This window comes from Ruditapes philippinarum, unplaced genomic scaffold, assembly GCF_026571515.1.
Source record: "Ruditapes philippinarum isolate M1 unplaced genomic scaffold, ASM2657151v2 ctg86_1_1_1_1, whole genome shotgun sequence".
NCBI lineage: Eukaryota > Metazoa > Mollusca > Bivalvia > Venerida > Veneridae > Ruditapes > Ruditapes philippinarum.
In genome coordinates this window covers 127,293-139,904 of record NW_026864957.1, presented here as the reverse complement: position 1 = coordinate 139,904, position 12,612 = coordinate 127,293, and the positions used below count along the sequence as shown (strand labels likewise).

General features: G+C 31.1%; 1 protein-coding gene across 7 annotated transcripts in view; it reads right to left on the bottom strand.

Moving 5' to 3' along the window:
* The window catches only part of LOC132727398 (serine-rich adhesin for platelets-like), a 71,370-nt gene that overhangs the window by 31,505 nt on the left and 27,253 nt on the right, over nt 1-12,612 (bottom strand). Inside the window, exons 1-2 of one of the 7 annotated variants that reach the window (XM_060712863.1) lie at nt 4,481-4,680; nt 3,604-4,176 (exon numbers count right to left, since the gene is read on the bottom strand). The exons of 3 other annotated variants lie outside the window; for them this stretch is intronic. In XM_060712863.1, the coding sequence (XP_060568846.1) occupies nt 3,604-4,054 (451 nt within the window). In that variant the 5' untranslated portion in view covers nt 4,055-4,176; nt 4,481-4,680. Of the gene's footprint in view, nt 1-3,603; nt 4,681-12,612 lie in introns of those variants that run through there. 3 more of the 7 variants (XM_060712862.1, XM_060712861.1, XM_060712860.1) reach the window with 3 other exon arrangements.

The window sequence follows — 12,612 nt, the reverse complement described above, 5'->3', positions numbered from 1 at the left end:
TCTTTTTTTATTTAAGTTAATTGTTTGCTGATTTAAGTATGGCTGGGTTGGAGTGTTTTTAGTCAAGCTGACACTGCTCTGTAAAGGTTGTGTATCGGCGTTGCAGGACAACTTCAGGTGTCCCTTTGCCAATTTTTTCAGAAGGAGGAAGGACTGCAAGTGCCCCCTTAGCCAATATTTTCAGACACTAATCCAGTAATCGGCACCCACAAAAACAGATTTAGTCACTTTCTTAAAGCAAGCTGGATGGTTCTCAACACGAAAGAATCTACAGTTTCTGGCGGGATTCAAACCAAACACTGTGAGAGGCAAGAAGTTCAAAGCCATTGACCTTAACCATGCAGCAATTATAAAGACCCTGACCTCATGCTAAAAGAAAATCTATAGGTTCCTATAAAGGAATATTTGAGAATTACTATGACAGTTTGAAGAATATAGTAATCTGTTGCAAGATTTGAATGAGAAGTTTTGGACTCTGGTGGCCATAACCTCATGAAATTTAAATCAAAGACCTGTCCTGTTTTGAATTTTGGACAGTGCCTATTCTCAATTGAGGGAATTTTCATATCAAAAGTTTGAAAATGGGTTGATATGAACTTGATCCAGTTACATACATTTGAAAGCGATTTCTTGATCCAAGAAATAACAGGCAAGGTAATCATTTAAATGGGGTGATCAGTCTCCTGACATTAATGTAATTAATAAATAATTTATGAATCTCATTCAGATAAAAACTTTTCAATCAAGAAATAAGCTTTCAGCTGTAATCCTCTACAAAATGTTATGTAACATTCCACAGAAAGTCATGTGGAGGTATCACATTGATAACTACAAATATGCATTAACCTATAATCTCCTGAATTTTTTAATGGATTGGTCCAGGTTCCATATTTGGAACAGTCAAATATCAGTTTTGGGGATTTCAAGAAGAAAATGTATAGTCAGTTAGCCGACACAGTATAGAGCCTGGTCAGATAGCATAGGCTCTATAACTGCTGGCAATGGCTCATCCCTTTCGGTTTTAGCCGGTTAACTTGGTAAAGTTGGGACACTTGAAATCTTTCTACTCCAAGAAAAGCTGGGAAGTTGCTTTTATGACCGCAACAATGGCTGTATGTGTGACATAAAACAACTTGATATGTGGGAAGGATCAAATTCTTTGATGTGATAAATAATCTTTAAACATAACAGGAATTAATATAATAAAACATTTAAAATCCATCCCACTCACCACTATAAAATATGAATTTAAACTTATCATTATTTATGGCATACCCTTGTTAAACAAGTTGTTCAAACCCTGGCTTTATTATTACTCAACAGGGCAGGAATCTTGGTGATATCAGTACAAATTAAGATAAAGGTTAAGTAAGACTTCATAACAGCTGACATTTTGATAAAAAACATAGTTTTGATCCATGAAAAAATCTCTGTCTTGTCTTGTTTTCTCTAAATACTAGTGATGTTATTATAATAAATGACCTGCTGAATTCTTGTAATAGAACTGAATATAGTTTTAAATTTGGAAGAGTCCATTTGAAGGTAGATTGGATTTCAAATATCAAAGTATAAAAATTTGGCTACCTTAACAGTATTGAACCTGGCAAGACTGCATGGATGTACAGGCTGGCCTGGCTCTATACTAATGGCACAGGTCTCAGTATAAATCAATTTGTTGCTGTTTTGTAGATATTTTTAATTATTTCACATATATACCTTAATAATAAAACAAGAACAACACTTCTTTGTCCAGCAATGCCTGAAGTAATTTTTTTACTCCTTTGCCTTGATATATAAAGATACAGGTGTTGACAGACATAATTGGTAAACAAATTAGTAGATAAAGTAAACAAACAAAGACTAGTGACCCTGAGGCTTTGTTATTACTGACATACAATGTTATCATATTTGATCCAAGTCAGTCAATCACAAACTTGTTACCAATAAAAAACAACAACTGCACAGACGTCACAAAATATTGCATATTAAATTAGCTGATGTGTTTTTTGACATTATAATATTACCTAACGAAATTACTATCATTTTTTCATACAACTATAAATAGTAAATTTTGACTAGAAGTCACAATGTACTTGAATATAAACCTTTTCAATTATTCATTTGACTTTAAAACATTAATTAATAAGAAAATTAATGTGGTTTTATTTTTATTTTTACCTGCAAAGATCTTGCACTGTTATTTGAAACTGTTCATTGTTAAATCTGATTTCAAAATCAAAATGTTTTAATTAAGAAGTCAACATGTCTTGGCAGACAGCAGGAATGTGCAAGCTTAAGCCTAAGCCTAACTTACATGTTTGTTAAATTACAGGCACTTGGCTTGTGGATTTGATCCCTGTCAGAATCTCAACTACCTTTTGCCAGGAGCATTAAAACCGAGATTAATGAGACTCGATGTTGACCCTACCCAACCAACCCACCTTTAAGACAAATAAATTTCATTCTCTTACATTAAGCACTTATCATACAATCCATTAAAATCTTATTTGAACTGGATTAAAAACAAAAAAATCTTTCAATCTTTAAAAAATTAGTCTTGGTATGGGTAGAATACGTATTGCTACTCAGGTATCAACCCTAAAACTCTTGCCAGGGTTTGAACATGGGACAATAGCAGTATCCTACTTACAGCTAATATGCATACAACAAGAGCACTGTTAAAGGTTATCTGTTAAAAATTATAAGTTTAAAAGGGTCATAACTCAAGACTAGCTAAAACTGGAAAAAAATTGTTACACCAGGGCATAATCTTATTATATGGTATTTTATCAGATAAACAAGACAAGCAAAACATCTCTTTATTGATATTTTGACTTTAAACTGTCAATAAATGAGTAATGAGCCCTATTGCATGTATAGGTTTTTCCCTACATCTTACAGTGTCATCCACAATAAAGTACCAATACATTGTGCTTATTTCTGAAACACCACAAAGTTGTAACTGTAGTTTGTCTGTACATACAGTACTTTTAATTAGCTGAAAAATTTCCAAATATATATTTGTTATTTCGCATTAATCTTATTTGATTGGAAACATAATTGTTGCAATTGGTCCATCAATTTAAATGTTTTGAATAATTGAATTACAATTATACTGTTATTTGCACTGGTGCAAAACAAAATATTTAAAACACACCCAGGCATCTGTTAATGCTTATTCAATGTGTAGATACATATTGTGCCACACCTCACAAGATTTTAACAAAAGATTTCCACCTCTAAGATGATAATCATATTATTTTTAAGACACTGCATCACAGACAGTATATTTCTAGAACTTTGAGTTTGGATTTGTAACTTTTGTTAACTTGGTGATATGTCCTAATAATAAATATATATATATATATACATGGTATATCTGTGTGTGTTTTCACCTAAAGCTCTAGTCCAAAATATTTAGATGTATACTCTGAATTTGAAGCTATATTTTTACATTTAATTGAGTCAAATCTGCTATAATTCACATTTTGAGACAAATGTAAAACTGTAAAATAATGAGAAATTAAGAATGCAGAGTCTTTCAATGGACTACTAAAACTCTTGCATGCAGTAAAAAAGAAAAAATATAACCAAATACATTACCGAAAAATTCATCCCAGTGCAGAGAATTCCTGGAGCAATTTAGATTCTCCTTTCTAACATCATTTTTCCCAATGTTCTTCATGCCCCACTTTAAAAGAGATACTTTGTTATATTCACAAGGCACATGACCTTGACCTTTCATAAAGTTCTGAGACATTGTTACATCACTGTTCAAGTCCATATTCATTTGCTCATCCGATTCGAAATCATATCCACTATCTCTTGCATTCATGAAATCATTTACAAAGTTCTGATAAGCACATGCCTTCCCAACCCCTTGTTTAACAGAGGTGGTCGCCTTCCTAACCCCTTGTTTAGCAGAGGTGGTCATCTTAGCAGACTGAGGAGGTATGTTGTTACTACCATCAGCCTGACTGTCCTCGTAACAATGCGCCTCACAAAATAGTTCTGTTTTGTTGCAGACGTCACTTTTTATATCACAATACTCCATTATCAATGTAATTATATCTCCTTGTATCTCACACAAGCTTTCAAATTCATTATTTTATTGCATTTACAGTGAAACATATGCTGAGAGGAGAAAACCACAGTTTTTCAGTTTAAAATTTTAACCTAAGATGTGAAAAGATAAATTTGTCAATTAAAATTTAACACACATAAATAAAGAGAAAAAAATCAATCAAAAAAATTTATTACATCAGGATATACCAATTAATAAATCAAACATCGGCTATCTTTGTTCTTTATTCATAATCCTACTGATAAACAAGAAAGTATAAACATTGATTTTGATAAATTTAGCCCTGTCAAACCCTCAGGCAACTAAAAACTGTCTAGATACAATTAGTATGTCTATATATAAATCACACCTGTTCAAAAATGTAACTGACACAAAAATTGATATTCCCCACCTTACCCATATCCGCCACCTTAGACATAAAGGAAAATAAACACAATGGAAATTAGACATCACACTCTTAACTGAAACCATGTGATCAACTTAATACATTTACCAATTTGACATTTTACGCAGAATTTTAAATGTCACATAAATCACTCTCATTGTCGAGTATTAAGTCCATAAAGAGCATTTCTTTCATCAAAACAAAAAATAAAGAATTCACAACAATTTGGTATATTCTACAGAATACTTTAATTTATTTGAAAACCGAAAAATTATTTGCATAAAATTTGAAATTGAAGCTGCAAAAAAAAAAGACAAAGTAGTGAAATTTTATCCAGGAATATTGTCATAAAGAGATTATCATTTGACTTTATCACCTATGTTCCACTAAATCAGAGTAATGGACTTTGCCATGTCTTTAATTTGGAACTGTCCATTGTGAATTTAACTAAATAATTATGAAACATTGTATAGTCAACAGTAAAGAGCCTGTAAAATAAAAAAAAAAATGAATCCCTAACAAACGCCCATCAACAAACTTGAAAATATTGCAGACTCAGTTTGATTTAGCCTGTTCAAGGATGGAACAGTTACTGGAAAGTGCAAGTTACCATCCACGCCCCCTAGCACCTAGCAAGAATTAAACATTTAAACACGAAAATTGTGAAATTTTGAATTAAGAAACATCTGCAGATGTAAAAACTGCTGGCCAGGCTTAGATATGCTTGCCTGGCATTGAAATCCTAGCCGGGCTTGGATCTATATAATGTTAGCATGTGGCTGTCAATATAACCTGGTCAGTATATTGGTTATATGTTACCTCTGATTAAAACCGACAAGGTGAAACTGCCAAAAATATCAGCCACATAGAGCTAAAATATGTGCCATGGAAAGTTTATTGTTGCCAGATAGTGAGATAATAAATTGTCAATTAGCTAAGTATCATATCAAGGTAACATTCTGGAAAACATATGTGCCCTAAATATGTAATGATTGTCACTGATGGTCATTCATGTCCACCAAGTAACAGCTGATTTATTTCATATAAAATACATTAACCTACTAGAAATAGTGAAAACTGGAAATATGAAAAACTTTCTCAACACACTGAAGGCTGTTCAAGTTTAATTAAGTCTGTTTATGGAAGGAAATCATGTCCATGTAAGCTCTCTAAGCACAACCTTAAACACCATTGATCATTTAAGTATACAAATTAAAAATTTAGAAAACAACTGCATAAATATGTGGATTTCACAGAAAACACCAAATAATGCTTGGGTCCAAAACACACTGATGAATGATTAAATTAGTTTGTCAAAAATTAGTGTAGCTTAAAACATCGTTTAGATTTTCAGAATGGAAACATTTCAACGTCCATTTCTTAAAGTAAAAAATAAAAAAATTCATAAGCAATCAGTAATCATACCTGGTATACAAAAAGTCTAGCTAAAGACTGAGTAAAATGTTAAATATTATATTTCAATACTGAAATATCTTATTAAATATTACTGAAATACTATATCCACAATGTCTCATTTTATCAACTGCAATATTTACCAAAATGTAGCGATAATGTACAATACTTAAAGAAAAAAATCACAAAGTTATACTGTAACACTTAAGGCGAAATAAATGTATTAAATGTAGTAAGTAGCGAAATATTACAGCATTTTATTTCCAATAATTGAGGAAATAAAGAATCACCACTATTTAAATTGTAATCCATTTTAACTCCAAACTCACTAAAAAATAATTTCTTAAATCATGTCCATGACTAAAATCCATCCAACCAATCAAATAAGACACACAAAAAACACATCCAGGAGTGGTTCAGTATCACAGACACATTAGTGTATTGATTTTAAACAAGCTGTCAGCATCCTCCTGTCCAGTTTGACAGTGACAGAAAAGGTAGATAGATAGGTAATTGAATAACTGTCACAGTTAGTGAGAGACCACAACTTGCACATCTAATAAGCCAAAAAATATGCCTGTTTCCAATTTTGTATCCGACCCTTTAATTTTCGAAAAAAGTTCTTTTCGCATGGATATGATTACATGTGCACTTAAGTGTAACAATTACAAGGGCTCTCAGAAAATTATATTATTAAAGACATCGAGAAGGGAGGCAGGTACTTTTCACTTGTATTAATTTTGTACTTTCATGAGCAAGGTCAAGTACTTTCAACTAGTTTTTATCATTGTAGGTCCAACACTAATGCCTGTGGTCAAATCTGTCTGTCCCTTTTATCAAAAGGGTCATCATTGTGTATTGTAGTATTATTAAATTAACAAGATTACATCCCTTTTAAATGTTCGGGGACAATAATTTTTAAATGCGTAAAAGTCAACATACCCGAGGGGACTTACTGTAAACAGATGTCATAACAATTATTTGAAGATCTCTTTCATTTGTCTGACCAAATATGTTAATTTTTGCCTAAGGGATATAGACAATTTTAACGGCCTTTGCTCAAAATATGTACAGAAGGAATGAAAAACTTTATTCAATGGTTTTTCTTTTTTGCAAGGTCTGCATAATTTGTAGGGAGGAAAAATTTTTCCTCCCTTCAAATTATGCAGGACGGTACAAGATATTTTCATGCAGAAGAATATGCTTTGACAAATAAGTGTGTATTATTACGTCTTTTAAAAATTTGCATACATAAATTTGTAACTTAAGTTGTAAAATATTTTATTTCTAAAAAATGGAAATCATCGATCATGACTTTTGCCAGTATTCATCTCATTATTGGGCTTCCATTTGGTCATATGTCAAAAGAATGCTTTCCGTCAAATTGTTGCTTTTACTGGGGCAATAAAATATAAAAGGGATAAGCAACTAACTACCTGACTAGATATAAACAAGTCATATATTGCTGTTGAAATGATAGCCAATCAATAGATAAAAGTGGTGTTTAATTAATATAAACTCAATATTTTTTTTACAAATTTTCATAAAATCATTGTTAACTAAACGACTGTTAAAATCCTATGCCATTATGGGCTTATGTATTTTTCATTTACACTGTTTACTACAGACAAAAAATACCCGTTTTACAAGGATCAAGATTCGAAGACACATGTTGACGAGTGCGCCTGATTGTACTAAAAGATAATGTGGCGCTAATATTCAGTTGCCTGTCACTTTAAATTATGTCCTAGTTTTTACTGAAATACCCACTGTAGGGTGAAATAGTACTAAAATAAAGAACGCGCCCAAAGGTTCCTTAACCAGAAATGGTGGAAAGGCTGCAAATGACTGGAATTAGCAGAGCTGCAGCAGCCTTTCTTGTTTTGCTGCGGTTTTACGTTGCACCAACACTAAACAAGCAATCAAAATACTAGGGGAATAAAATTGATGTCCCTGCTTTTTTCAATGATTAATTCTAAATAAAGAATTTACGTCAATACCTGCAAGCTTAAATTTTTGCAAAAGTAGTAATTAAATAAATTATGTCTCATGACCTCTTGTGACCCACTGAAATGTTCGAGATGTCTTCAGATGATATAAACACAGTGACAAATATAGCAAAAATTTTCTGTCATCAGTAATATTTCACCATGTTACATACCACTAAACGAAAACCTTTTTCTCAATTTTATTGATGACTAAACTTTATTGATGACTATTGACCCGGTCGTTTGATGAACTGAAGTCAAAGATTTAACTATAAAAGTAGATAGGGTATTGGAAACATCAACATTGCAAAAATGACATTATTGAGATATTCTAAGGTCACTGCTTTTGCTTAAAAAACTGAAAATGCCTTACTCAGCATTATTTCAGACAGGACAGACACTCTAGTAAAACAAAATCTTCAGTAAAGTACCTGGATTATATGTTCCCTCACATAAAACAATTTGATGTTGTATTTGATTTTAAATCTAGGCATCATGCAAGGATCTTAAATACACTACAATCTGCAACCCATTCTGCTAATTTCAGCTGCATTTAAGATAATATACCATATTAAATAAAAAAAAAATTTGCTTCAACAAGTTATGGAAGCAAAAAAAGGATATTCTAATCACCATTCCAATGTTACGAATATATATCATATAAATTATATATTTTGTAAGGTAAGAAATTATAGCCAGCAAAACCATGGAAACAATTTACTTGTATTTATTGACTATATAGTCAGATTAAAATACCTTCTTAAATACTCCACAGAAGAGCTGCTATATAAAACAACTTTTAAAATTCAATCCTAATTTAACAGGCAATATATCCATTCAAATGATCCACTGTTGAGCATGCAAACCCAAATTAACAACAGAATGTTTTCGCTATTATTTTGGAAAAAAATTATGACACAATTAATCTCAAAATCCCTGAACAAACTGCCAATTCAATTTCTGTCCATGTGAATATTATGTGCACTAAAAATATAATATTCATGATCTTTAAAATGCTATCAATGGGAACCATCTGAGGTATCCAGATACAAAATTCAAGAAACTCTGGAATGTATACAAACATTATCAAGTACAAGTGAAGTGTTTAAGTGCCATCGAAAAAATATCCTTGAAAATTGAACGAAAAAAATAATTTCATTTTAAGAGATTCTGTCATGTTAGGAAAAATACTAATATCTAACAATTAATAAATTACAAAAAATAAAAATTAAAAAAAATAATATTATTTTCCGATTTTTTTTTTGGTCATGCGTGAAAGTGTGTGTAAGTTTGGTTGTATGATTACAGATTTTCAATCCTGCACACCACATAGTGTCACCAAATTGCACATTATTTAATTGTAAAAAAAAAAGACTCAATTTATATATGTACAAAATCGTTGTCTTTAGGATGAATGAAAAATGAGCCATGTATTTTATCTAAACAAATACTTCATGTTATGTTAGCAGATCTTAATAAAGATAAACACTTATCTAATTTGGTAATTAGAGAACACTTTGATGTACATTAAAAACACATTAAGAAACTTTCACATATCATATCTCCAGCAATCTGGACAGATTAAAATTCCGAAAGTAATTCATTTAACCCGAACTGTCAATTTTCATCATAAAATTAATATGTAAATAATTTTAGTTTATATTCCCAGTCTCATTTATAGCTCCATTCGAAAAAATTTAAGAACTATCAAGATTTCAGGTCAGCCACAAATATTTGTACATAATTATCTGAATTTTTTCAGGAACAATTCCGGGCAATGTATACTTTTTTTCAATCAAACTCACAGAACTTTATGACTCTTTGTTTGATTCTTTGTTTGAACTTATTTGATTAAATTGACAGATGTAAGGAAGTAAAGTAAACAGGGTTCTGATTGTGTTTATAATTTGTTCCAAAAATTGACCAGAAAATTATAAACAATTTATCTACTTCCAGAATTTCTTTTCTCTCCTGAGGAAATAAAAACCTTAATTTTTCAAACAGATAAAAACTAGAAAGAAAGATATCCAGTGGCTGTAACATGACTATTAAATTTATTTATTTAAAAAAAAAAGAACAATAGAAATTTAAAAAAGACAGAAACATGTGCAATAATCATAGTCTGGAGAATTTTACTGTAAATTATGCTAATGATTTCATAGTTCATTAGCCCTACTTTAATTTGCAGTGAATGTCTTTAACCATTACAATTTGATTATTTTGCACAATTTTAGCATGTAAAAGCCTTTTTATCACACAGAAATAATTGCCCACTAAGAATATGATAGGTAGATAACCAGTGCCATTAATGTAAATGATGAGTTGCATATGCCCTGAACATGTAACCAACATTATACATTGTCAAAAACATATTGAATTTTCTCCCCCCAAAAATTACAAACTACCTACTACCAAACTTTAACATATTTTTTTTTCAATTGAAATTGCACAAAAAAAACAGATTACATTGTTGATAACATTAAAAAGGGTCTCACCGCAGACATGCCTGGAGTGCTTGATTAAAAAATAATAAAACATTCTGAATATAGTGCAATATTTACATTTGGAGAACCTGAGATAGTTAATGGTTCATGCATGTCAAGTTTTTGCAGATAGCCATCAAATCATGAATGAAAGCTATGAAACAATATGTCTCTTATCAATCCAGTTTTTATCCTAGTTATTTTTAGACACATATCCGTTGATAAAATATCATATATACAATGTATGTTTTATAATTTCCGATGTTTGAAGTTCTATTAAAAGAGTATGTTTTCCTTCGGCTTGCACGTTGCAGTGATTATAAATAGTAACTATATGATTCAGTTGTGTTAACAGACGGATAAAGATTATCAAAAATGCAAAATTTTGTGATTCATTTTATAAATACAGGATTTGCAACTGAAAAATTCATAATGCCTTTTCTTTTTCAAGCATTAGTCATAAAACACAGGCAGCCATTGTGATGCTTTGTGCCCCCCCCACCCCCCCAAAAAAATAATGTCACCACTTAAAAAAAATAATGTCATAAAGAAATTAAATCAAATTAAAAATGAAAATGTGGTGAATATTTCAGGACATTTGACCACAAATTTAATGCCAAATTTACCTTTCAACCTCACCTATGTTGGATCAAAAGACTGCAAATGTAAGAAAAATAGCTAAAAAAAGGTGTGTGCTAAAACAGTTACAATAATTCCATCATTTTAAATTAATTTTACCATATATCACTAAAAGTTGAAACATGTCGTTTTATGGATGAAATAACACACAACTTCCTATTTTTCTAATGGAATGAAAGCATAATGCTTGAAAAAACACCTTGAAAAACTATTTTCTTCATCATCAATATAAGGTATAATACCTACATCATTATATACTCAAGTGTACCCCTAATCCCCACTCCTTCCATACATCACATTGATCATTGCTGTGAATTATGAGGCTGACCTGAAAGATTGGATAGTTTACCAAGACTTTGCTGGTCCCCCACCAATGATGATTCTCCAGTGTCAATCAAGGTGTCCCAAAAGGCATATATTTTAACCAGGATTTGCTGGTAACTGCAGATAATTTAATACAAATGACGGATATTATGCCACTTGTTGAGTATGGACCTGAGAAATGATTTTTTTTTGTCTTAATTAATATTTCCGAATATTATTAATATATCATTTCATTCTTAGTATCATATAAAGAATACAAATGTATTTCTTTATGTAAAATAAAGAATATTTCTTTGTGTAAATTTTGTAGATATCCTATAAAGATGAGAGAGTAATTTTCTATATAATAATGTTAAATCAAAGTCCACATACAATGTGATTGAATTTCAATGAGACAGAATGATAGGTTAGCGACCTATGATGTACATTTCAATTAAATAAACTACATTCAGAAATGGATCAAAATTTAAGGGTGGGTAAGTTTTACTCTTACACTTAAAGATGAAATATGAAGACTGTGTAAACAGAAAATATTTTTTTTCAACTGTCATGAAATGACATCTTTTAAACAGTATCAATACAATCATGTATCATATCAGAATAATGGGCTTGTCTTGCTCTTATTTTGGAAATGATCATTGTTAATTCAATGTACATGCAGTGGAACTTAACTGTTGGTATGTACATATGGAAGTCATTATGACCTCCTATAGTCAAAAAAGGTAAATACTAATTATTCTCTGAACATTGTGTCAGTTTTATTGACTCTGAAGCTATGGACCAATAGAAAAATTAATAAACCCTTTAATTCAATTGCTTTAAAAAATTTACTCTCTTGCATATTGATCAGTCCATCCTAACCCTGGGTCCCCCAAACCTGGAAATATTTTCAAAATATAAACAAATTTTTAACCTTCTATGTGAATGGCCAACTTGCAGTGCAAAGGCTTTTAATGAGGGTTTTACCACAAAGTGACATCTTTACAAGGAGATTGATTATTCGAAAATCGAAGCCTCATTACATTTATTCCATGAGGATTGGAGGGAAGGATTACAAATGACTGGTACATTACTCTTTGCTTCTTCACTGTTCTAAATCAAAGTGGGTGTGGGGGTAGCATAAGGGTGGTTGAAAGAGACTGACCAGCTTGACCCAGTGTATAAACCAAAATTTCATATAGTTTGGTCAATACTTGTTACTACTAGTGACCCTCAAGTAACCGGGCAAGAGCTATTCAAATAGTTCAATGTAATGAACTACTTTAAGAACTACAAGATATTTTAACTACAAGGTAT